Source organism: Lepidochelys kempii, chromosome 4, assembly GCF_965140265.1.
Source record: "Lepidochelys kempii isolate rLepKem1 chromosome 4, rLepKem1.hap2, whole genome shotgun sequence".
In the NCBI taxonomy this organism is placed as follows: domain Eukaryota; kingdom Metazoa; phylum Chordata; order Testudines; family Cheloniidae; genus Lepidochelys; species Lepidochelys kempii.
Genome location: NC_133259.1, coordinates 84,166,482 through 84,186,548, shown reverse-complemented (window position 1 = coordinate 84,186,548; position 20,067 = coordinate 84,166,482). Strand labels below are relative to the sequence as shown.

At 39.4% G+C, this 20,067-nt stretch overlaps 1 protein-coding gene across 5 annotated transcripts in view; it reads left to right on the top strand.

The window, feature by feature from the left end:
- SLC7A2 (solute carrier family 7 member 2) overlaps positions 1 to 12,023 on the top strand; it is a 106,321-nt gene extending 94,298 nt beyond the window's left edge. For all 5 annotated transcript variants that reach the window (XM_073341919.1, XM_073341920.1, XM_073341922.1 and 2 more), the window contains 4 exons: positions 4,357 to 4,547; positions 4,920 to 5,086; positions 6,396 to 6,504; positions 7,911 to 12,023. In XM_073341919.1, coding sequence (XP_073198020.1) covers positions 4,357 to 4,547; positions 4,920 to 5,086; positions 6,396 to 6,504; positions 7,911 to 8,095 — 652 coding nt within the window. In that variant the 3' untranslated portion in view covers positions 8,096 to 12,023. The remainder of the gene's footprint in view (positions 1 to 4,356; positions 4,548 to 4,919; positions 5,087 to 6,395; positions 6,505 to 7,910) is intronic.
- Positions 12,024 to 20,067: the final 8,044 nt, after the last annotated feature.

Below are 20,067 nucleotides of genomic sequence, written 5' to 3'. Positions count from 1 at the left end.
TCCCTCACCAAAGGCTCTTAAGCAAAGTAAGCTGTCATGGGATAAGAGGGAAGATCCTTTCATGGATTGGTAATAGGTTAAAAGATAGGAAACAAAGGGTAGGAACAAATTTACCAGTTTTCAGAATGGAGAGAGGTAAATAGTGATGTGCCCCAGGGGTCTGTACTGGGACCAGTACTAGTCGACATATTCATGAATGATCTGGAAAAGGAGGTAAACAGTGAAGTGGCAAAATTTGCAGATGATCACTATCTTGTAGTTTTGTAAGTCCAAAGCAGAATGTGAAGAACTACAAGGAATCACACAAAACTGGGTGACTGGGCAACAAAATGGCAGATGAAATTCAGTGTTGATTAATGCACATTGGGAAACGTAATCCCAACTATACATATAAAATAATGGGGTCTAAATTAGTTGTTACCACTCAAGAGAGAGATCTTGGAGTCATTGTGGATAGTTCTCTGAAAACACTCAATGTGCAGCGGCAGTCAAAAAAACGAACAGAATATTGGGCATGATTAAGAAAGGGATAGATAATAAGACAGAAAATATCATATTGCTTCTATATAAATCGATGGTACGCCCACATCTTGAATACTGCATGTGATCGCCCCATCTCAAAAAAGATATATTGGAATTGGAAAAGGTTCGGAAAAGGGCAACAAAAATTATTAGGGGTATGGAATAGCTTCCATAGGAGGAGAGATTAAAAAGACTGAGACTTTTCAGCTTGGAAAAGAGATGTTTAAGGGGGGATATGAGAGAGGTCTATAAAATCATGATTGTTGTGTGGAAAGTAAATAAGAAAGTGTTGTTTACTCCTTCTCATAACACAAGAACTAGGGGCCACCAAATGAAATTAATTGGCAGCAGGTTTAAAACAAGCAAAAGGAAGTATTTCTTCACACAGTGCACAGTCAGTCTGTGGAACTCTTGCCAGAGGATGTTGTGAAGGCCATTACTGTAACAGGGTTAAAAAAAGAACTAGATAAATACATGGAGGATAGGTCCATCAATGGCTATTAGCCAGGATGGGCAGGGATGGTCTCCATAGCCTCTGTTTGCCGGAAGCTGAGAATGGGCGACGGGGGGATGGATCACTTAATGATTACCTCTTCTGTTCATTCCCTCTGGGGCACCTGGCATTGGCCACTGTTGGAAGACAGGATACTGGGATAGATATTGGTCTGACCCAGTATGGCCCCTCTTATGTTCTAAGTACACAGAGGATACAGTGTACTTAGACTTTCAGAAAGCCTTTGACAAGGTCAGAGAAATAGCTCAAGGCAGGGCATCCTTATAAGCTATAGAATGGTGCTCCTTTTGTGATCTAATACAGTGGTTCTCAATCAAGGGTGTACACATCTAGATATTTGCCTAGTTTTACAACAGGCTACATGAAGGCACTAGTGATGTTAGTACAAATTAAAATTTCATGCAGACAGTGACTTGTTTATACTGCTCTATATACTATACACTGAAATGCTAGTACAATATTTATATTCCAACTGATTTATTTCATAATTATATGGTAAAAATGAGAAAGGAAGCAATTTTTCAGTAATAATGTGACTGTGACACTTTTTTGTATATTTTCTGATTTTGTAAGCAAGTAGTTCTTAGGTGAGGTGAAACTTGAGGGTACTCAAGGCAAATCAGACTCCTGAAAGGGGTACAGTAGTCTGGAAAGCTTGAGAGTCACTGATCTAATAGGTGACACTTGTCTATAATTACAGCTAATCTAAAGGTATTTTTAATGTAAGGTAACTGAATGACAATGATACATTGGTACTGCACTGCATAAGACAGGTTTTGTTAATTGTTTGTATTGCTGGTAGTTGGGGCAATAAATGAAGGTTAAAACTAATTAAGTAGTCACAGGAACTCAAACTGATAATTTTGAAAAATGTAACAGTAGTTCTGACGATAGTACAGTAACTCCTCGCTTAACGTTGTAGTTATGTTCCTGAAAAATGCGACTTTAAGCAAAATGATGTTAAGCGCATCCAATTTCCCCATAAGAATCAGTGTAAATGCAGGGGATTAGGTTCCAGGGAAATTTTTGTCACGAGACAAAAAACTATATTATATATATATATGCACACACAGTATAAGTTGTAAACAAACAATTTAATACTATACACAGCAATGATGATTATGAAGCTTGGTTGAGGTGGTGAAGTTAGAGGGTGGAAGAGGGTGGGATATTGCCCAGGGAATGCCTTACTGCTAAATGATGACTGGCATTCAGCTGAGCCCTCAAGGGTTAACTCATTCTTAATGTAGCCTCACACTCTACAAGGCAGCACGAATGGAGGGAGGGGAGACAGCATGGCAGACAGAGACACACACCCTGTGTGTGGGGGGGAGAGAGAGAGGTGCGCATTGCCCCTTTAAGTATGCTGACCTGACTCTAAGTACATTGCCTTTAAAAAGATCAGGAAGTTGAGACAGCAGCTGCTGTCTCTCCGTCCTGAGCCCTGTCCTGTCCACACCCTGCTCTGTATGGAGAAGGGATAAGTGGGGAACAGGGGGAGGGGACACACTGACATTAGCTCCCCTCTTTCCCCCTCCCGTGCACAGCAAGTAGGAGGCTCCCAGGAGCAGGTCAAAGGCAGAGGGCAGGAGCAGCACATGGCAGTGGGGGGAGGGACAGCTGAACTGCTGACAATTGGTAGCCTGCTGGGTGGCTGCTGCACAGGGTACTTAAGGGAGCAGGGAGCTCATAGGGGGGCTGCTGGTCCACCCTGGTTCCAAGCCCCCACCAGCAAGCTGCAACGGGCTGCTCTTCCTGCAAGCAGTGGACAAAGCAGGCAGCTGCCAAACGATGTTATAAGGGAGCATTGCACAACAGTGGACAAAGCAGGCGGCTGCCAAACGATGTTATAAGGGAGCATTGCACAACTTTAAACGAGCATGTTCCGTAATTGATCAGCAAAACAATGAAACAATGTTAACCAGGATGACTTTAAGTGAGGATTTACTGTAACTTAAATTCATTTAGTTTATCATTCACAGGAGAATATGCTCCCTTTCATAGTAAGGTTGCATGTATTTAAAAACATTACATTCCTTCCAAAGTTGGTGTTAAATCTCAGCCTTATTCAAGCAGAATGTTTTTTAGTGTTTTTCCTCTAGACTGCCTCATGCTCATCTCAGTGAAAGTTTACTGAAAAGACCTACTGTATTTCAAGAAATCCTCTTCCATCTCCTTCCTTTATTTCATGAAGGGTTTTTGTATTGTGTTGTTTTCTATTTAAATTATAAATATTTTGCTGAAAAACAGCTGCCTCCCACAGTATAATTAAAAAATCAGCAAAAAGCCTCTTCTAGTTTATTACTTTCTCAGAAAATCTTAGGAGACATGGTGTTAGCTTTGTAAAAGTGGTGATCTGTAATTGTTAACTTTTTAAGAGAGTATATTACCTTTAGCAGTATCCTCTATACCCGTGGTTCTCAATCTTTTTCCATTCCACGACTCCTTCAGGATTACCCCTCCCATTTAGCAAAATGGAAAGGAAAGGGTGATTATTACTCCACTCCCCCACAACACCTGCCTGCAATCCCCAGTTTGAGAGCTCCTATTGCATACAGTTCTTATGTGTTTCTCTTGTTCCATTCTAAACTGTGAAAGTCCAGGTTATGGGAAACCAGGTTATCAGGGTGTAATCTTCCTTTATTATTTTATATATGATAGTGCCCAGTATGGCAGGCAGTGTTGGACAATAGGCCCCTTTGCAGAGAATTTAGAGATTAAATTGACTACCTAGAACAGGGGTGGCCAACCTGCGCCTGAGAAGGAGCCAGAATTTACCAATGTACGCTCCCAGCACCTCCCACCCACTGGGAGCCCCACTGATCAGCGCCTCCCCCTCCCTCCCCGCACCTCCCGATCAGCTGTTTCATGGTGTACAGGAGGCTCTGGGGGAGAGGGGGAGGAGCGAGGGCATGGCAGGCTCGGGGAGGGGGCGGGAAGGGGTGGAGAGGGGGCAGGGCCTGTTGCAGAGCCAGTGGTTGAGCAGTGAGCACCCCCCGGCCCATTGGAAAGTTGGCGCCTGTAGCTCCAGCCCTGGAGTCGGTGCCTGTAAAAGGAGCCGCATATTAACTTCTGAAGAGCCGCATGTGGCTCCGGAGCCACAGGTTGGCCACCCCGACCTAGAAATAAAAGAAGATAGAAGGGATGCCACATGAATTTTGCAAGAGCAGACTTTATTTTTTATTGTAGCTATTAGTGTAGAGTGGAATCATTGGAGACTGCTGTGGCATTTATAACCATCCTCCTTTAACCCCCACCACAAGCTTAACTTCTTTACTTGTTACAGTCTTGTATATAAATATCTATTTATTTGTGGATAGGTACCAACCCAATTTAACCTATGACCAACCAAAATATTCTCCAGAGAAAGAGGCTCTGACAGGATCAGAAAGGGAATCTGAAATTAGTATGCTTCAAGGGCACCGCTTCAGTCTTCAGACATTGATGAATCCATCCAGTTTGCCAACAGAGCAGTCTGCTACTACTGTTAGCTTTTTGGTGGGTCTATTAGGTAAGTCTACAGATACCCAAATAAGTACAATACATTCAAATCAAGTTCCATAAATAGTGGAATTTAATTAAGCAGAACAAAAGTTCAAATCCAATGGTAACATCCTGGAGTACCGTCTCACAAATGTCAAAAATGAAGTATTCTGGTAGGAAAACAGATTTTTATAGTTTGTTCCATAATCTTATTTATTTTCCTTCAGTCAAAAATAAGGCAGAATAAAGTGTTTTCTTGTCAAAACAGACTTTTTTCATTTTAACATCTGATAATGTCTCTACTGATAAAGATCTGCTTTATCATATTAAGTTGCATGTTTATTTAAAAAGTTTTGAAAGGTTTGACTTCCTTCCAATTCTTATTTTCTTTTTCACACAGCTTTTCTTGTGTGTGGGTTGAGTGTTCTGACCACATATGGGATTCATTTTATTGCTAATATGGAGCCTTGGAGCATTGGTCTTCTTGCTGTGTTGGTAGTACTCTTCATAGTCATAGTTCTCACCATTTGGAGGCAGCCTCAGAGCCAGCAGAAAGTGGCCTTTCTGGTGAGTAAGTTAACATAAATAATACAGAGTTTCAATTTGTTTTAATAAAACTATGTGTGTGGCTGTGTCTATGCTTGTGTTTTTCAGACAATGTGTCTCACCATTGCACTATTGGTGATAGTGATAGTGTAGACAGGTCTTAGGCGTTTTTACCATCCCATTGTCTAGACGGTCTCAGATCAATTCTAGTATGATTTCATTGCAGACTGGATGAGGAGGCCTTGCATAGGGTGCACTATACCCCTTTCACACTGCCGTGCTGCACACCACTGATTGGTGGTATTAGCTGGTAAATTGCCTAGTACAGAGATCCACCAGCTATTCCCTACCACTTGCGGGTGCTGAGGCAAGCAGCACAGAGGCCATTTCAGCCCTAAGGTTGGGATAGCAGTTGAAGAGTGGCTTCACTACTACAGAGCCTGTAACTTAGAGGGAAGAGTTCCTCCCTCCCAGCCCTGGAGGAGCAGTTTAGCACAAAAACCCAGTTGCTTAGCCCTGGTCTACATTGGGCCGGGGGGGCGGGTGGGGGTGGGGGGGTCGACTTAAGATACGCAACTTCAGCAACGCAAATAGCGTAGCTGAAGTTGGTGTATCTTAGCGAGTCAACTGCTGCCGCTCCCCCGTCGACTCCGCTTCTGCCTCTTGTGAGCTGGAGTTCCGGAGTCGTTAGGGAGCGTATTCAGGGATCGATTGTATCTCTCCGGCGGGTAGTGAAGACCTGCCCTTAGACTGTGTGCCATGATTCCTTGGAGTATGAATAAGTCTTTCACATACACTACAAGGATTTTTTTTTTTAATGGGCAGTTAGGAAAGTGGAGATAAACTGAGTGATGGGATGAGGTATGGGAGGCTATTTGGATGGTGATTGGGAAGGACAGGGATATAAATGGAGTGTGCTTTTTTATTGAGGCATGTTATCCTTTTTAATTATTTATAAAGTGTGCTGAGAGCTGTGGGTAAAGGCTGTTGAATATAAATTTAAATCAGTAAAATAAGTATTGTTTCAGGCTGCCCACCTAGATTAATTCAGGAATTCAGCACTGCACTGCTGTATGTTCAGTGCAAATTGACAAGGTTTTCTTTGTAGCTGTGGGGACCAAACCTTTTTTTAAAAATGAAAGCGTAACTAGTGATTAACAGTTTTGCAGAAACTAGTGATTAACCCTTACACTAAACAGGAAAAGTGTCTTACTCTCACTGGTGAGTGGGTCTGCCAGTCCCTTTATTTGTATTACAAAACTGAAATGCGCCATTTATTCTGCGGAAAGGTTTGAAAAACTTTACTATCTTATAAACTATTTCCCCTTAGGTTCCATTCTTGCCATTTTTGCCATCCTTCAGTATCTTGGTGAATATTTACTTGATGGTACAGTTAAGTGGAGAGACTTGGATCAGATTTAGCTTCTGGATGGCTTTTGGTAGGTACTTTACAACAACTGTTTACATTAGGATTGATGGGTCCTCTCTTGTGGTTCTTTCTAGGAATGATTTAATCATCTTCTTTTAACTATTCAAATAAAAAGCTTTCTTTCAATAAATGTCAAATGATATCAATAGTCAAAACAAAAACATACCTCAGAAGATGTATGCACCTGCTGCCAAAACTGCACATGCGGTTGTGAGGTAGCAGGAATCATAAAAGCTACAGGACTAATTCCAGTTAGCTTACTGCTATCTTGCAAATATAGGTGATGTATATGTAGGCCTGGAAAGCATTAACATTGAGTTTGGTAAATCTTTTCTGCCTGCCTACTCTATTTCAGAGGCAGCACTTTCAACTCACTTTGTGATACAAAATCAAAATAGAGAATATTTAACATATTCTCAGGATTTGTTTTGATAAATTAGGGTGACCCGATGCCCTGATTTTATAGGAACAGTCCCAATATTCAGGGCTTTGTCTTATATAGGTGCCTATTACTCCCCAGCCTTCCCAATTTTTCACACTTGCTATCTGGTCACCCTATGGTAAATACAAAATGAGAGCTGAAAGTGGTTGTTGTGTCAAAATGCTCCTGAAAGGTTAGCTGGGATTCAATGAGTGTAGTGGCAGAGAAAGAGAAATCTGTGTAGGCTTTGTTCACACACACATACCAGTAGCACTGATTTTAACCAAATTGGTTTAGAAACTGAGTTAGTTAAATCAGTGCAAATAATTTATATGGACAGTTTTTTAAATTGGTTTAAGAAAGTGCTTTATATTGATGTAACTTAAGTTGGTTAAACCAATTTAAGAGTATTCACACAAAGAGGTTTCACTGATTTAACTAGCTCAGTTTCTAAATCAATTTACTTAAATTGGTAGAGACTGTGCCGTAAGCCAGGCCAGAAAACATGGGGAGAAAAAGATGTAAAATCAAGATCAATATTTTTCTAATAATTATAGTCAAAACTGTAGAGAGAGGAGTATTTGCAACTACTGTATCTGTTTCCTACTACTCTGTGTATCATTCTCCTCTGAACTGCCGTACTTTTGAATTGTAGAAAGATACACTGACTGCAAAGTCAGTTTTGGTGCTCCAAACTTGTATTGCAGTCATGAATTACAGGCAGCGGTCACCATTAGCAGTGCGGATAAGAGCATACACAAATGACTGGGAAATAGACAGAAATGTTGCACTGGGGTCCAGCACTGCCAGTTGTCTTTAATGTAGGGAAGAGCTACATTACCAGACACAAAGTCCTGAAGTACTAGTAGTAATTTGCATACCACAAGCAGGGAACTGTTCAGGTAAAAGGTGTCAGTTATCCAGGGGGTTGGGAATCACTCTTAATGCAGTGTTTGCCTGCAAAAAACTATTAAGTATTTTTTTTTGTTTGGAAGGCTTCTTTATTTACTTTGCGTATGGCATCAGACACAGTCTTGAGGGTCATCCTAGAGATGAGGAAGATGAAGATACTTGCTCCGAAAATAGTGGAATACAGGAAAAGAACCCTGTGGAAGAAGCAGATGAACATGTTGATGAAAATGCTCGGTTTATTACACATGAAAGGACAAGTGAATGTTAATGTTTGCAAACAACCTTAACGTGCATGTCTCTTAAGTAATAGTAAACTGTGACCGAATGTAGTTGCTGAACGAAATTGTCAAAAGGTAGCTGCCAGCAGATTAACAATAATTTATATTTGTGCATCTTGCAAGTGCCTACCACAAGGCATGACTGACATGTTGGATTAGCTGCTAATTCCTCTTGGATACTTCAGATCCAGTATCATGAAGACTTTCCTCAGTGATAAATTGATGTCCCAGATGAAAACATCAAGGAAGATGAGGGGAAGAACAGACTTCCAAGGGGATAACTGTACCTTTGCTATGCTAAAATTTTGGTTGCACAATTATATACAATTAATTGGTGATCATAAAGTATAAAGAATTTTAGGATTGCTTACAAAAGAGGGCCCTGAACATTTTATGAGGAAAGCAACTGCTTTTCATATGTTCTTCTTACCCCTGTTCATTAAAATACTTTGTCACAGTCTGATAGGGTATCATGAATAACAAATTTCAAAGTAGCAGCCTTGTTAGTCTGTATTCGCAAAAAGAAAAGGAGTACTTGTGGCACCTTAGAGACTAACAAATTTATTTGAGCATAAGCTTTTCGTGAGCTCACGTGAAAAGTACTCCTTTTCTCTATTCTTTTTATGGATAACAAAGTGACCGTACTCTGATCATTAAAATATTGAATTCCTTCTTATTGCTTTACAGGGAACTAGTGTGAGATTAATTGGGAGTAGGTCTAGAGCAGTGGTTTTCAACTTCTGGGGGTCCACAGACTATGTCTAAGGGGTCCGTGAAAGGTGACTATGAAAATAAAGTATCAGGAGGTAGCCGTGTTAGTCTGTATCCACAAAAACAACAAGGAGTCCGGTGGCACTTTAAAGACTAACAGATTTATTACACACCACACCACAGAAACACTAACCAAGGAACCAATCCCTGTAGCAAACCTCATTGCCTACTCTGTCCCCATATCTATTCTAGTGACACCATCAGAGGACCCAGCCACATCAGCCACACCATCAGAGGCTTATTCACCTGTACATCTACTAATGTTATATATGCCATCATGTGCCAGCAGTGCCCCTCTGCCATGTACATTGGCCAAACCGGACAGTCCCTACGTAAAAGAATAAATGGACACAAATTGGATACCAGGAATGGTAACATACAAAAGCCAGTAGGAGAACACTTCAATCTTCCTGGACATTCTATAACAGATTTGAAAGAAGCTATACTTGAACAAAAAAGCTTCAGAAACAGACTTCAAAGAGAAACAGGAGAACTAAAATTCATTTGCAAATTTAACAGGATTAATTTGGGCCTGAATAGGGACTGGGAGTGGCTGGCTCATTACAAAAGCAGCTTTGCCTCTCCTGGAGTTGACACCTCCTCATTTATTATTGGGAGTGGACTTCATCCACCCTGATTGAATTGGCCCTGTCAACACTGGTTCTCCACTTGTGAGGTAACTCCCTTCTCTTCATGAGTCAGTTATAATGCCTGCATCTGTAATTTTCACTCCATGCATCTGAAGAAGTGGGTTTTTTACCCACGAAAGTTTATGCCCAAATAAATCTGTTAGTCTTTAAGGTGCCACTGGACTCCTTATGAAAATAAAGTTTCAGATCCCAGAAAAGGCATTCCGTTTCTCTGATCAATCAAAAGTATGCGAATACTCCCATCTACAGGTCAAAGCCTGGAAGTGTTACCGTAACCACAGAAGCCCAGAGTTTATACTGTGCCAAGCCCATGCAGCATTTTTTGTTGAATTCTTTTCAGTCAGTTTTCAGTGTAGAACTTCTAGGGTAGGGGTCTGCAGACCACAGGTTGAATTTCCAAAGGGGTCCACACCTCCATTCAAAATTTTTAGGGGTCTTCAAATGAAAAAAGATTGAAAACCACTGGTCTAGAGAATATTCTGCAAAGCTTGTTTACAAATGGTAACAGCACAAATCAGATACTTTTATCAAAGTAGAGTACAATATATTTATATCAAAGTAGTAAGGAAATGTTCAATTATCCTTACCAGTAAGTAAATATGCATAATTCAGACTATGAAGATGCTTATGAGCAATGATACACTGTAGGAAAAGTATTCAAGAATATTATTTTGTTTCATATGAAGTCACATCTGAATTTTTTTCCTTCCAAAGTTACTCCAGGTGCTAAAGGAAAAATTCAGAAGCAGAGTGAAATCACAGAGTGAAATCCTGGCTCTATTGAACTCAGTGGGAATCTCTGTAATTAGTACTTATGTATAGCATTACTAAAAGCTTTCTTCTTCACAGCTAAATTCCCTCTTCCTCCTCATCCATCATATGCATATTGGGGGAGAGGGGTCTGATTGCATACATTGCTTCTTGACGAGAAAACAAGTGCCTGTGGTACTAGAGTTCCTTGCACAGAGAGGAGGAGGAGGGTGGACAAACATGGAGGCAAAGCTTTTATTTAAATATATTTATTTTCAATCCTGACAGGGTATCTTCAGAGATGGTAGGATTTAAATTTGAAATATATCTATTTGCAAAGTCTGAGTCCCCCCCTCCCGAACAAATGTTTCAGTTCGTTTCAGTTTCATTCATTCAACAAATGTTTCAGTTCGTGCACATGGGTCTGATGTCCAAAAGCCATGAAGCAAGTTGTGATGACAATATTGAATAAATAATTAATTTGAACATAATGAACGATATCTTGATGGTGTTCTCTTCAGTGTAAAAGCAAAGATTTGTGTTACCTATCAAAGGTACATAATCATTTAAATATTTTTAGTGTATATAGGCTTAAATAGTTGGGAAGTATCACTGTTAGTTATGGAGGATTTCAAAATGTGGAGTTATTTTGCCCAAAATGTGTGTTATTAATTAAAAATAAGTTCCCAATAGTAAGCAAAGAGCATCCAGAATGCTGCTATTGACTAAAGGAAATAGATAGTCCTACAATCTAAAGGACAATATTGCTGAAGTACATTATGCTGTTAGTTTTCTCCTTTACTCACTGTAAGGCAAGACCCAGTGAACACAGTTTTGACAGGTGTCTTCAAACACTTATGTTGTCTGATATTAAAAATCATCTTTACACTTCTACAACATCTAGAATTTCATAGAGAAGGTGGAAAGCCATTGTGTGTGTGTGTGTGTGTTTTAGCGGCATTGGATTCTTGCTACTTTTTAGGTATAAAAGTAAATTCCAGTGTTAGCAGCAGCTCATGTGCACAAACCCTGGTGAACACAAAAATATAAAAGCTTCTTGGCACAGAACCAGAAATGTGTTGATACCGTATAGGGGAATTGGTTTTTAATGTTGAGCTTGTTCTTTTACCCCTCAGTTTGGATTGGATAGTGGATATCTTGCAGTACCTGGAATGGAGGGAGGGGTGGATTTGTGCTGTTGCACTAGCGGCCCCTACTGACCATTAACAACAAGAGGGTGCATGCTGAAAAGAACTCCACTAAACTAAGGTAAGCTGATTAGCAACGTAGTTTGGGTGAGGAGGAAGGAAAGGTGCTAGGAAAGTGGATGGAAAGCAAACAACCCAACAAAAGTTCATGTGGGTAGGTGGGTGCAACTCTGTTGTCTTCAAAGGAATGAATGTGACCCTATGTTAGATAACAGCTTTTACTATTACTATTCAGCAAAATAGAAATCAAAGTTCAGATGTTGGTTTCCTTTTTTTTGGAAGCATTTTTTAACTTACATGATGGGATGTCTTCTGAGTTAGAAGCATTTTTATTTGGAAATAGAGAAAGACGCTATTATTGGAATGGAAATTCCTTTGTCTCAGTTTTGAGGATGTTACTACTAAGTGGATTAAAAATACTATCTGTGTAGAGGAAAACTGACATTAGTCTCTGCTCATATTTCAGAGTAACAGCCGTGTTAGTCTGTATTCGCAAAAAGAAAAGGAGTACTTGTGGCACCTTAGAGACTAACCAATTTATTTGAGCATAGCTCAGAAAGCTTATGCTCAAATAAATTGGTTAGTCTCTAAGGTGCCACAAGTACTCCTGCTCATATTTGTTTCTACATAATGTGTGTGTAACTAATATATTTTAGAAAATGTAATAGTATTTACAGTTTATTAATCATCGATACTTCAAGAGATTTTATCTTTTTTTAAAAACATCCATTGATTTAATGGGACCTTTGTGGGGAGAGAAACTTGCAGACTTGGGCTCCCTATATTTATAAAATTTCTAATATGAAATTATAAAATATGAATACCTGTTTAGAAATCTTATTAGAGGTGAATGAAGATCCATTATTCTAGTGTGTATTATAATGTTTGCCTTAATCCCTGAAATGCTAGGAATTATGTTTAACTGTGTGTCATGGGACAACCAGTGACCACCAGGATGGGTTTAATTTTTTTTTTTTTTTAATGTAACTGCTTTCTTCAGACTTTTAAAATCATATACCGTAGAGAACAGATTTTAGATGTAGTTGGATTGGCCTGTCACTCATCATTCAGAATGATGCAGTGACTTATTACACTAATATAGATAGATAAATGTTTACTAAATAAGAATATTAACATAGGAATTTTCACAGCTTTTTAGAAATACTGATCAGTTTCAATATCTTGTCAAATGAATGAAAAAAAGATGTCTGTCTCAGTTAGGTCTAATATTTCACTTATACTTTCCATCAGGGGCCCATTTTGATTCAGAGTAGGACAGAAACATCATATTCACCATTTGAAATTATTAGAAATACAAGACTCTCAAAGCTTTTGGGAGGAAGCTAGAAATAACTATTTTTAAAAAGAATGTATTCAGCTATTTGTTAAATCATCTTTTTAGGTATAGAACTTTTTTTACAACAGCTCTGAAAATCTCTGATTTCATTATTTGAAACAGAGAAGCTGATACTTGCTGTCCTACTCAGCATCATGAAATTGTCAAGACAGCAGCTTCCTGTTAAAATACAATTTTAAAAGCATAGTCTAACAGCATTTTTTGGAGGAAATCCTACCTCTTTCAGTGCAGCTTTTTAGGAGCTGCCGATGCAGTGCAATCAGGCCGGTCCTGTTGGGGTAGAGAGGAAATGTATGAAGAGTCCATGTCTGGGTCTGCACCCTATGCACAGTAAAGCATACCTCTCTGGTGGCTCCTTGAGTGTCCCTGTGCAACCAAATTTGTTTGTGGGACATGGGCTGGTTACTTCATTGCTTTACGATGAGCAGCAGAGCAGGAGAGTTAAGTGTTATCACAGCCTTGAGTGCTATTGCAGTTCTGTGACCTAGAGGGAGGAGTCATTCACTTCATTGCACTAAACTTGGTTGCTTGAAGGGGAAGAGGGGAATATCTGTGTCTGTGTGGCTGTCTTGGTAATTTACTCTTTGTAATTCAGTGTAGCTATTAAAATAATTTCTGTGTTGCACTGCAATTTTCCTTAGAAGGGACACTGTTAATAACACTTCTGACTGAAAAGTGTTACCTATTATTGCTACCTAAGATTTTGACAAATCTTGAAAGACTAAAGAAATTTTGTTTTCAGTTTGTTTAGTTTGTGTGTATTTGACAGCACTTTGTGTATAAACAGTTTCCCCTTTTGTTTGCATAGATATTTCCCACAACAACAGGGGAGAAATAAAGACATTTAAAAAACAGTAAAATGTGATTGTACAGATATCCCAGGGGGCTCAGGAGCAGGCATAGTACTGGAAATCACTTTTAACTTATTTTTTTAGTTGACTTAATTTCAACTTAAAGAAACATCATCAGATCTTCTCAGCTCCCTTCTCTAATGTACAAAGATAATTCTCTGTTTAGTTAATGATCGTGCCTTTACTAGTAGGTAGCAAAGTAATATCACTGTAAGAATCAAGTAAAATATGTGCATTAGGTTTGGTATACAGTATAGGCCCAACACTGCAAGGTTCTAGCTGCCCTCAACTTACTTTTGCCTTGCAGGATCCAGCCATATAAAGGACAAAAACTATACAAATTTTTACACGTGAGAGGTGTTTAGATAGAAATATGTAAGAAATGGTATGTAGAAAACAAATACTGAATGTGTGTGTGTGCATGCATGTCTTTATATTTACCTAGAGATGAACTGAAAACACTAATCCTATGGAATGAAAACTTAGTGTACACATTGCTTTTTTAAAAACATGATTAATCGTTATTGTAACTTGTTCAGTATCTATGCAAATGGTGTAGTGTTGTCAAAAATCTGTTGTAACAGGAAGCTTTTTTTTTTTAATGGAGAAACCTAGTGCTATATCTGCATTAGTGGGTTCCCTTAGTGAAAAACAGACTTATTCTATGTAACTGTTATCATGCCTATGTCACTGTAAGTTGCAGTTTCTTTATTTTAACTGCCAATGAAGTGTTAGTGGCAATACGTCAAGGGATTGCTTTGGTAATATGGTTAGGTATTTAGGCAATTATCCTTTACATTTAACTAAGCGATTGTACAGCTGTGCTGTGCAGTAACTGCAAATGACTCTGTCACGAATAAGTCTGACGCAACACACACAGTAGTTGTTACAGATATTTAATAAAGTCTTAGATTGTGAATGAATATGTTGTCACCCCTCACCTCCAAGCTATCCCTGCAAATGCAGCAGTATGCCTTTATAAAGGCAGAATTATTTTTAAAGTAATAGTGCTCTACTAAGTACCTATCCTGGGTGTACACCATGCATCCTGGAATACTCAAAGATTTAAGCAAAAGGGGTGAAATCTATCTACCACAGTGCATTAAGCAATCACAAGGCTCTGCACGCCACTTCAGTAGTACATGATGCCTTCAACACTGGGATGCCTTTCATACTAAATGAATTTAATTCACATATGTATTTACAGATCCTTTTTTGGTTACAAACGCTTTAATGCTTTTAGGCCCTGGTCCTGCAAAGGGTACAAATTACAATGTGCAATGTACACATTGAAGTCAATGGGACTACTTGCAGAGTGTAAAGTTAAACATGTGTGCCAGGATTTGCAGGATCACAGCCGTACTCCTCAACAGGTTATTCACATAACATAGGATACTTATTTCTGTTTTAGTCTCCTGTAGCTTTAATATTTTATTTCCTGATATGTGCTTTTTGAGGGCCTCTTCATTTTCACAGTTGGCTTTTCCAAAACTAATTGCAATCATGTCTCTACTCCCCCCCTGAACACAGTTTATGATTTGATTCTAGGAATTATTCAGACACTAACCAACTTAAAGGACATTTGTACAGGCGTGCATAAGACTGAATTGTATGCATAAATGCTGCTTTTTATTGTCTGCTGGGCAAATTCTGATGTCTTTAGAACATTTTCATTCAGCCCATCTCAGGCAAACTCCCACTGAAATCAGTATAAGTTGGGCAGAGTCTGGGTTAAGGTTAACAGGGTTTGGCCCTGTATTGCTTAGGAGAATTGTTTTCCTTTAGTGTTCGCAGATTGGAAAGCATTTAATATATTTGTTTAATACATTTTAAAATACTTTTGTGTTTTATCATTTTTAAAAACGCTAGTATTTCTGTCTTTTGGAACTTTGCTCTATCACTGTTTATATGTACATTGCAGTAATTATTTCAAGTGTATTTTATTTGCTGCTCTGCATTTAAATGTAGATAAAATGATGAGCTTCAAATATAAATTTATATTTGTGTAATGCTTTAGTCTAAAAAAACTAATTTTTATTAATGTAAAAATGTGTTTAGAATGTATGTAAGAATTAAAATACTTTATGGTGCCTGGGTTTTTCACTTTTGCAGTAGAATATTATCAGTATTCTTAGTTGCTATAGAATTGTGATGGAAATTATACTGCTGCTGTTTTATTCACTGTAATATATGCTTCGTAGGACAATCATCATGCATTTGTTCTATATTTTTTAAAATAAAGTTAAAAATCACTTGCATGTACTGGTTATAAGTTTCAGCTTTATCCTGTGTTCTAAAATGATTGCTGAGGTCTTTGTACAAAAAATACACCACAGATTTTACTAAGTAAGGCAGAATGATCTACAGTGACTGAAAGCCATTCAGTGTGCATTATGTGACTCTTGTTATCAAATGTTACGACTTTATAAATTGCCTCCAGTGTGGAATAAACTCATCTATGATTTTAACGTGTATTGCATAATAACACATATGAGCATTCTGTTGGACAATAAGCAGCTGTGTTTTCTTGCTAAAAGCTTTTATTTTTCAAGAAGGTAAATTGGAATCAAAATGGATACAACATGAGATAGTCACGAGACCAGGGTACCATTCTGCCTCTATCACAGACTTAAACTTACAAACATGGCCTCTGATTTTTGGTGCTTCCGTTTTGGGGTGCCCATCCTAAGACACTGTGGGACTGATTTTCAGAGGTGCTGATCACTGTGGGACTGATTTTCAGAGGTGCTGATCACCCACAGTCCCCATTAAACTTCAGCTGGTAGCCAGTGTGCAACACGTCTGAAGATGTCTCAATTTGGGCACCCAAGCTTAGAGACTGGTTTTGAAAATTTTGGCCTTAAACTTGTGTGTCTCCATTTCCCTTTCTTACAAATGGAGACAGCATTTATTCAGCATAGTTAAGTGCTTTGAGTTCCTCAAATGAACAAATATATACAGCATACATACAATTTCCCATATCCCCATGCCTAAATCCCATTGAAACTGATGGGAGTTAGGTACCTAAAAACCTTTGAGGATCTGGGACAAAGTGTCTTCTAACATAAAAATGATTACTCGACAAAAGATTTATATTATTAGATTTTTGAAATACCTTTCTTCAAGAAATTTCTCAAAGGACTTTATACACTTTGTTATTCTTCTGGATGAAAGGTCCTACATAAATGAGAAAAATACATCTGGTTTAAATATCAAGCAAAAAACAGTGAGCTAGATCTTCAGCTGCTGTGAACTGTCAGAGCTCTATTGACTTCAACTGAGCTATGACAATTTACACAAGGTGAGGAGCTGGCCCAGTATCTCCACTTTCACAATGCTGTCTAATTCCATGCTGGGAGATTATTCTATTACTGAATCAAATGGTGCAGTGGTACCTACTAATTACCAGCATCACTTCCTTTAGCAAATGGGTTTTGCTTTGGAGATTTGTCATCCAAGGCCAATGTCCTGTAAGACTGAAGGAGATCATATTTCAAGGTAATATAGCTACAGCTGAAAATTGGTAATTAAAGGATATGGGCAGTTAAGACTCATGTATATAGGAATTTCAAATGTTGACAATGGTTCTCATTGAATATACTGAACCACAACCTCTTCTGCAGCTTCATCAATTGGAGTGTTGAAAATTAGTGGGACAGCTAATTTTATTTCTTTTAATGAAAAATGTTAAATCCCAGATTGCATAGACTACCATAAAATTGTTCAGACATACATACAACAAATTAAAGAGAAAACACATCGTAAAGAGTTGGGGCTAGGGTCACAAAGTCTTGGCAGCAAATTTCCAGTGGTACGCAAAGTTCTTACGCTCAGATAATTCCACATAAAATGATAGCTACTTATAAAATGGGTTGCAGTGTAGTTTGTAGATAAACTAAAGATTTGAGACAAAATATAATCATTGTATCTTATAGAGAGGTGATTATTCTTGATTGAAATCCTGGCCCCACTGAAGTCAGTGGAAGTTTGGCCATTAATTTCAATGTGAACAGGATTCAACCCTTTGAATTGAGTCATTCTGCAAGTAGCAGATTTAAATTCTGATGCCACAAAGACTTCAGTATGACTATTTACATGCTTAAAGTTAATCATGCATGTATGTCGTTGCAGGATTGGGCCCTTGTATGTGATTTATATTTATTACTAAAGTTCACTGCTGTTAACATAGTCCACTATACTATGACCTTCCAGAAAAGCCTGGAAGCTTGAATCTATAAAACACTTTCTCTCTTGATGTGTCTGATCACTATTTAATTCTTGCTTCAACTAAATGACATAGCAGATGCTTCAAAATAACAGAGACGTTACATTTTAGTTGGCCATTTTCAAACAGGAGATGTAAAATAAAATCTGATTACAATACAATCTGGTTTTATCCAATATAGATTAATATTAAATTAAATCATGTAACGTTAAATGTATTACCTTTCCAGATTTGCTTACTTTCAAAACAATGAGATTTTCTTTCCAAGTGATATTACACTTAATATAGTCTCTACTACCATTCATTTTGAAATACCTTCCTATTTAGGCCTTGGGACATGGGGATAAAAAACAGGACAACCTGACACGAAAAGCCTTTTAGGAATCACACTAATATTTCAGACAAGAGTGGAAAACTCCAAAAGACATTCAAATACATTGTTAGAAGTGAACGCGTAAACATTTCCAAAGTGAATTTGCTCTGTATAGTTTCATATGTCTTTTGAGCTGTCAGATCCAGATCATTGTCTGAAAGCTGAGGTTTATAATCCTTTTTAATAGACTATATGGTACAAAAGGTAATGTGGATTTTACTTGATATGCTAGAGTGCCACATATGGCTGTAGCTATCTACAAACACTGCAGAAGATTAAGGATCCTAGAGTTCATGGCTATTTTAAGATGCAGCAGTGGGTTTTCTGAAATGCAAGTGTAATGTAAAAAAATCCAAAAATATCAGAGCTGGTTTAGATTAATGCTGCTAGTAAATTTTCTGGATAGCTTTGATGGATAATGGGCATTCCATGTTTTGCATGTAATGGCAGAATTTGGTTCTTAAGATTTGGATATGTCAAAAGTAAGAGACTTGTGCATCAGCAACAGTGTTTATAAGTTCCAATCAGTTACACCAATGCAAAACAACTGGAAGCCGTAGGCAGGTGTTATTGATGACACAGTTTCAAGATAAAGGGGTTCTACAGGTGTCACCAAGAGACTGATTTGGTCTGCAGATCCTTTCTTACTAGTGGTGATTTGCAAGAAGGAAAGAACCCAGTATGACTTTCAGTTTCTACATATTTATAGGGCTGTTAGAAACAAACCAAAGCAAAACAATTTTTTGTACTTATGAACATGAAACCCTAATATGCCATTTTGTAGTTACTTTTCAGACAAGGCCTGGGCTTAAAGAAAACATGTCTCTCACCGACTTCCTCAACACACTGCACTCTAAACTACTATGCTTGCCACTGGCTTTTTTAAAGCTTTCTTTACAATATAAGGTAGCAGGTGCCTTCTGTTTTCCATTGCTATCATTTTGAGTAGTATGTTACTGCTTAATCAAGCTATAGGTAACACAGGGATAAAATCTGCCCTTACAGACAGTTATGTGGCTCCCAAGGGTGTGCTATGACATCTTTAGGGAACAACAGTCAATGGGAGCTGTGGGGGCAGCACATGGAGCCCCATGGCTGCCCGCCGGAGGGGCATGCCATTGCTTCCCAGGAGCCGTGTGGATTTCCTCCATCCCTGGGAAATGCTGGGGCTGCATGAGGTCAGTGCCACCTGGAGCTCACACCCCGAACCCCCCCCCCCCCCATGACCCGACCCAATCCCCTACCCCAGTTTAGAACCCCATCCTGCACCCAAACTCCCTCCTACCCCCCAAACCCCTCATCCCTGGCCCCACCCCAGAGCCCGCATCCCCTGCTGCGCCACAACTCCCTGCCCCAGCCTGGAGCTCCCTCCCACACTCCGAACGCCTCAGCCTCCCCCAGCCTAGGCCCCCCTCCTGCACCGCAAACCCCTATCCCTGGCCCCAGCCCAGAGCTCGCACCCCATCTGGAGCCCTCACCCCCCTGCACCCTAACCCCCAGCCCAGAGCCCCCTCCCACAGCCTGAACCCCCCAGCCTCACCCCAGAGTCTGCTCCCCCAGCCCATAGACCATGCCCCCTCCTGCACCTCAACCTACAGCCCCCTACCACACTCCAAATCCTTCTGTCCCACCTGGAGCCCCCTCCTACACCCCAAACCACTCATCCCCAGCCCAGTGAAAGTGAGTGAGGGTGGGGGAGAGCGAGCCACCCAGGAAGGGGAATGTAGTGAGGTGGGGGCAGAGCTTCCAGGCAGGAGGGGGGCAGGAGGCGGGGCCT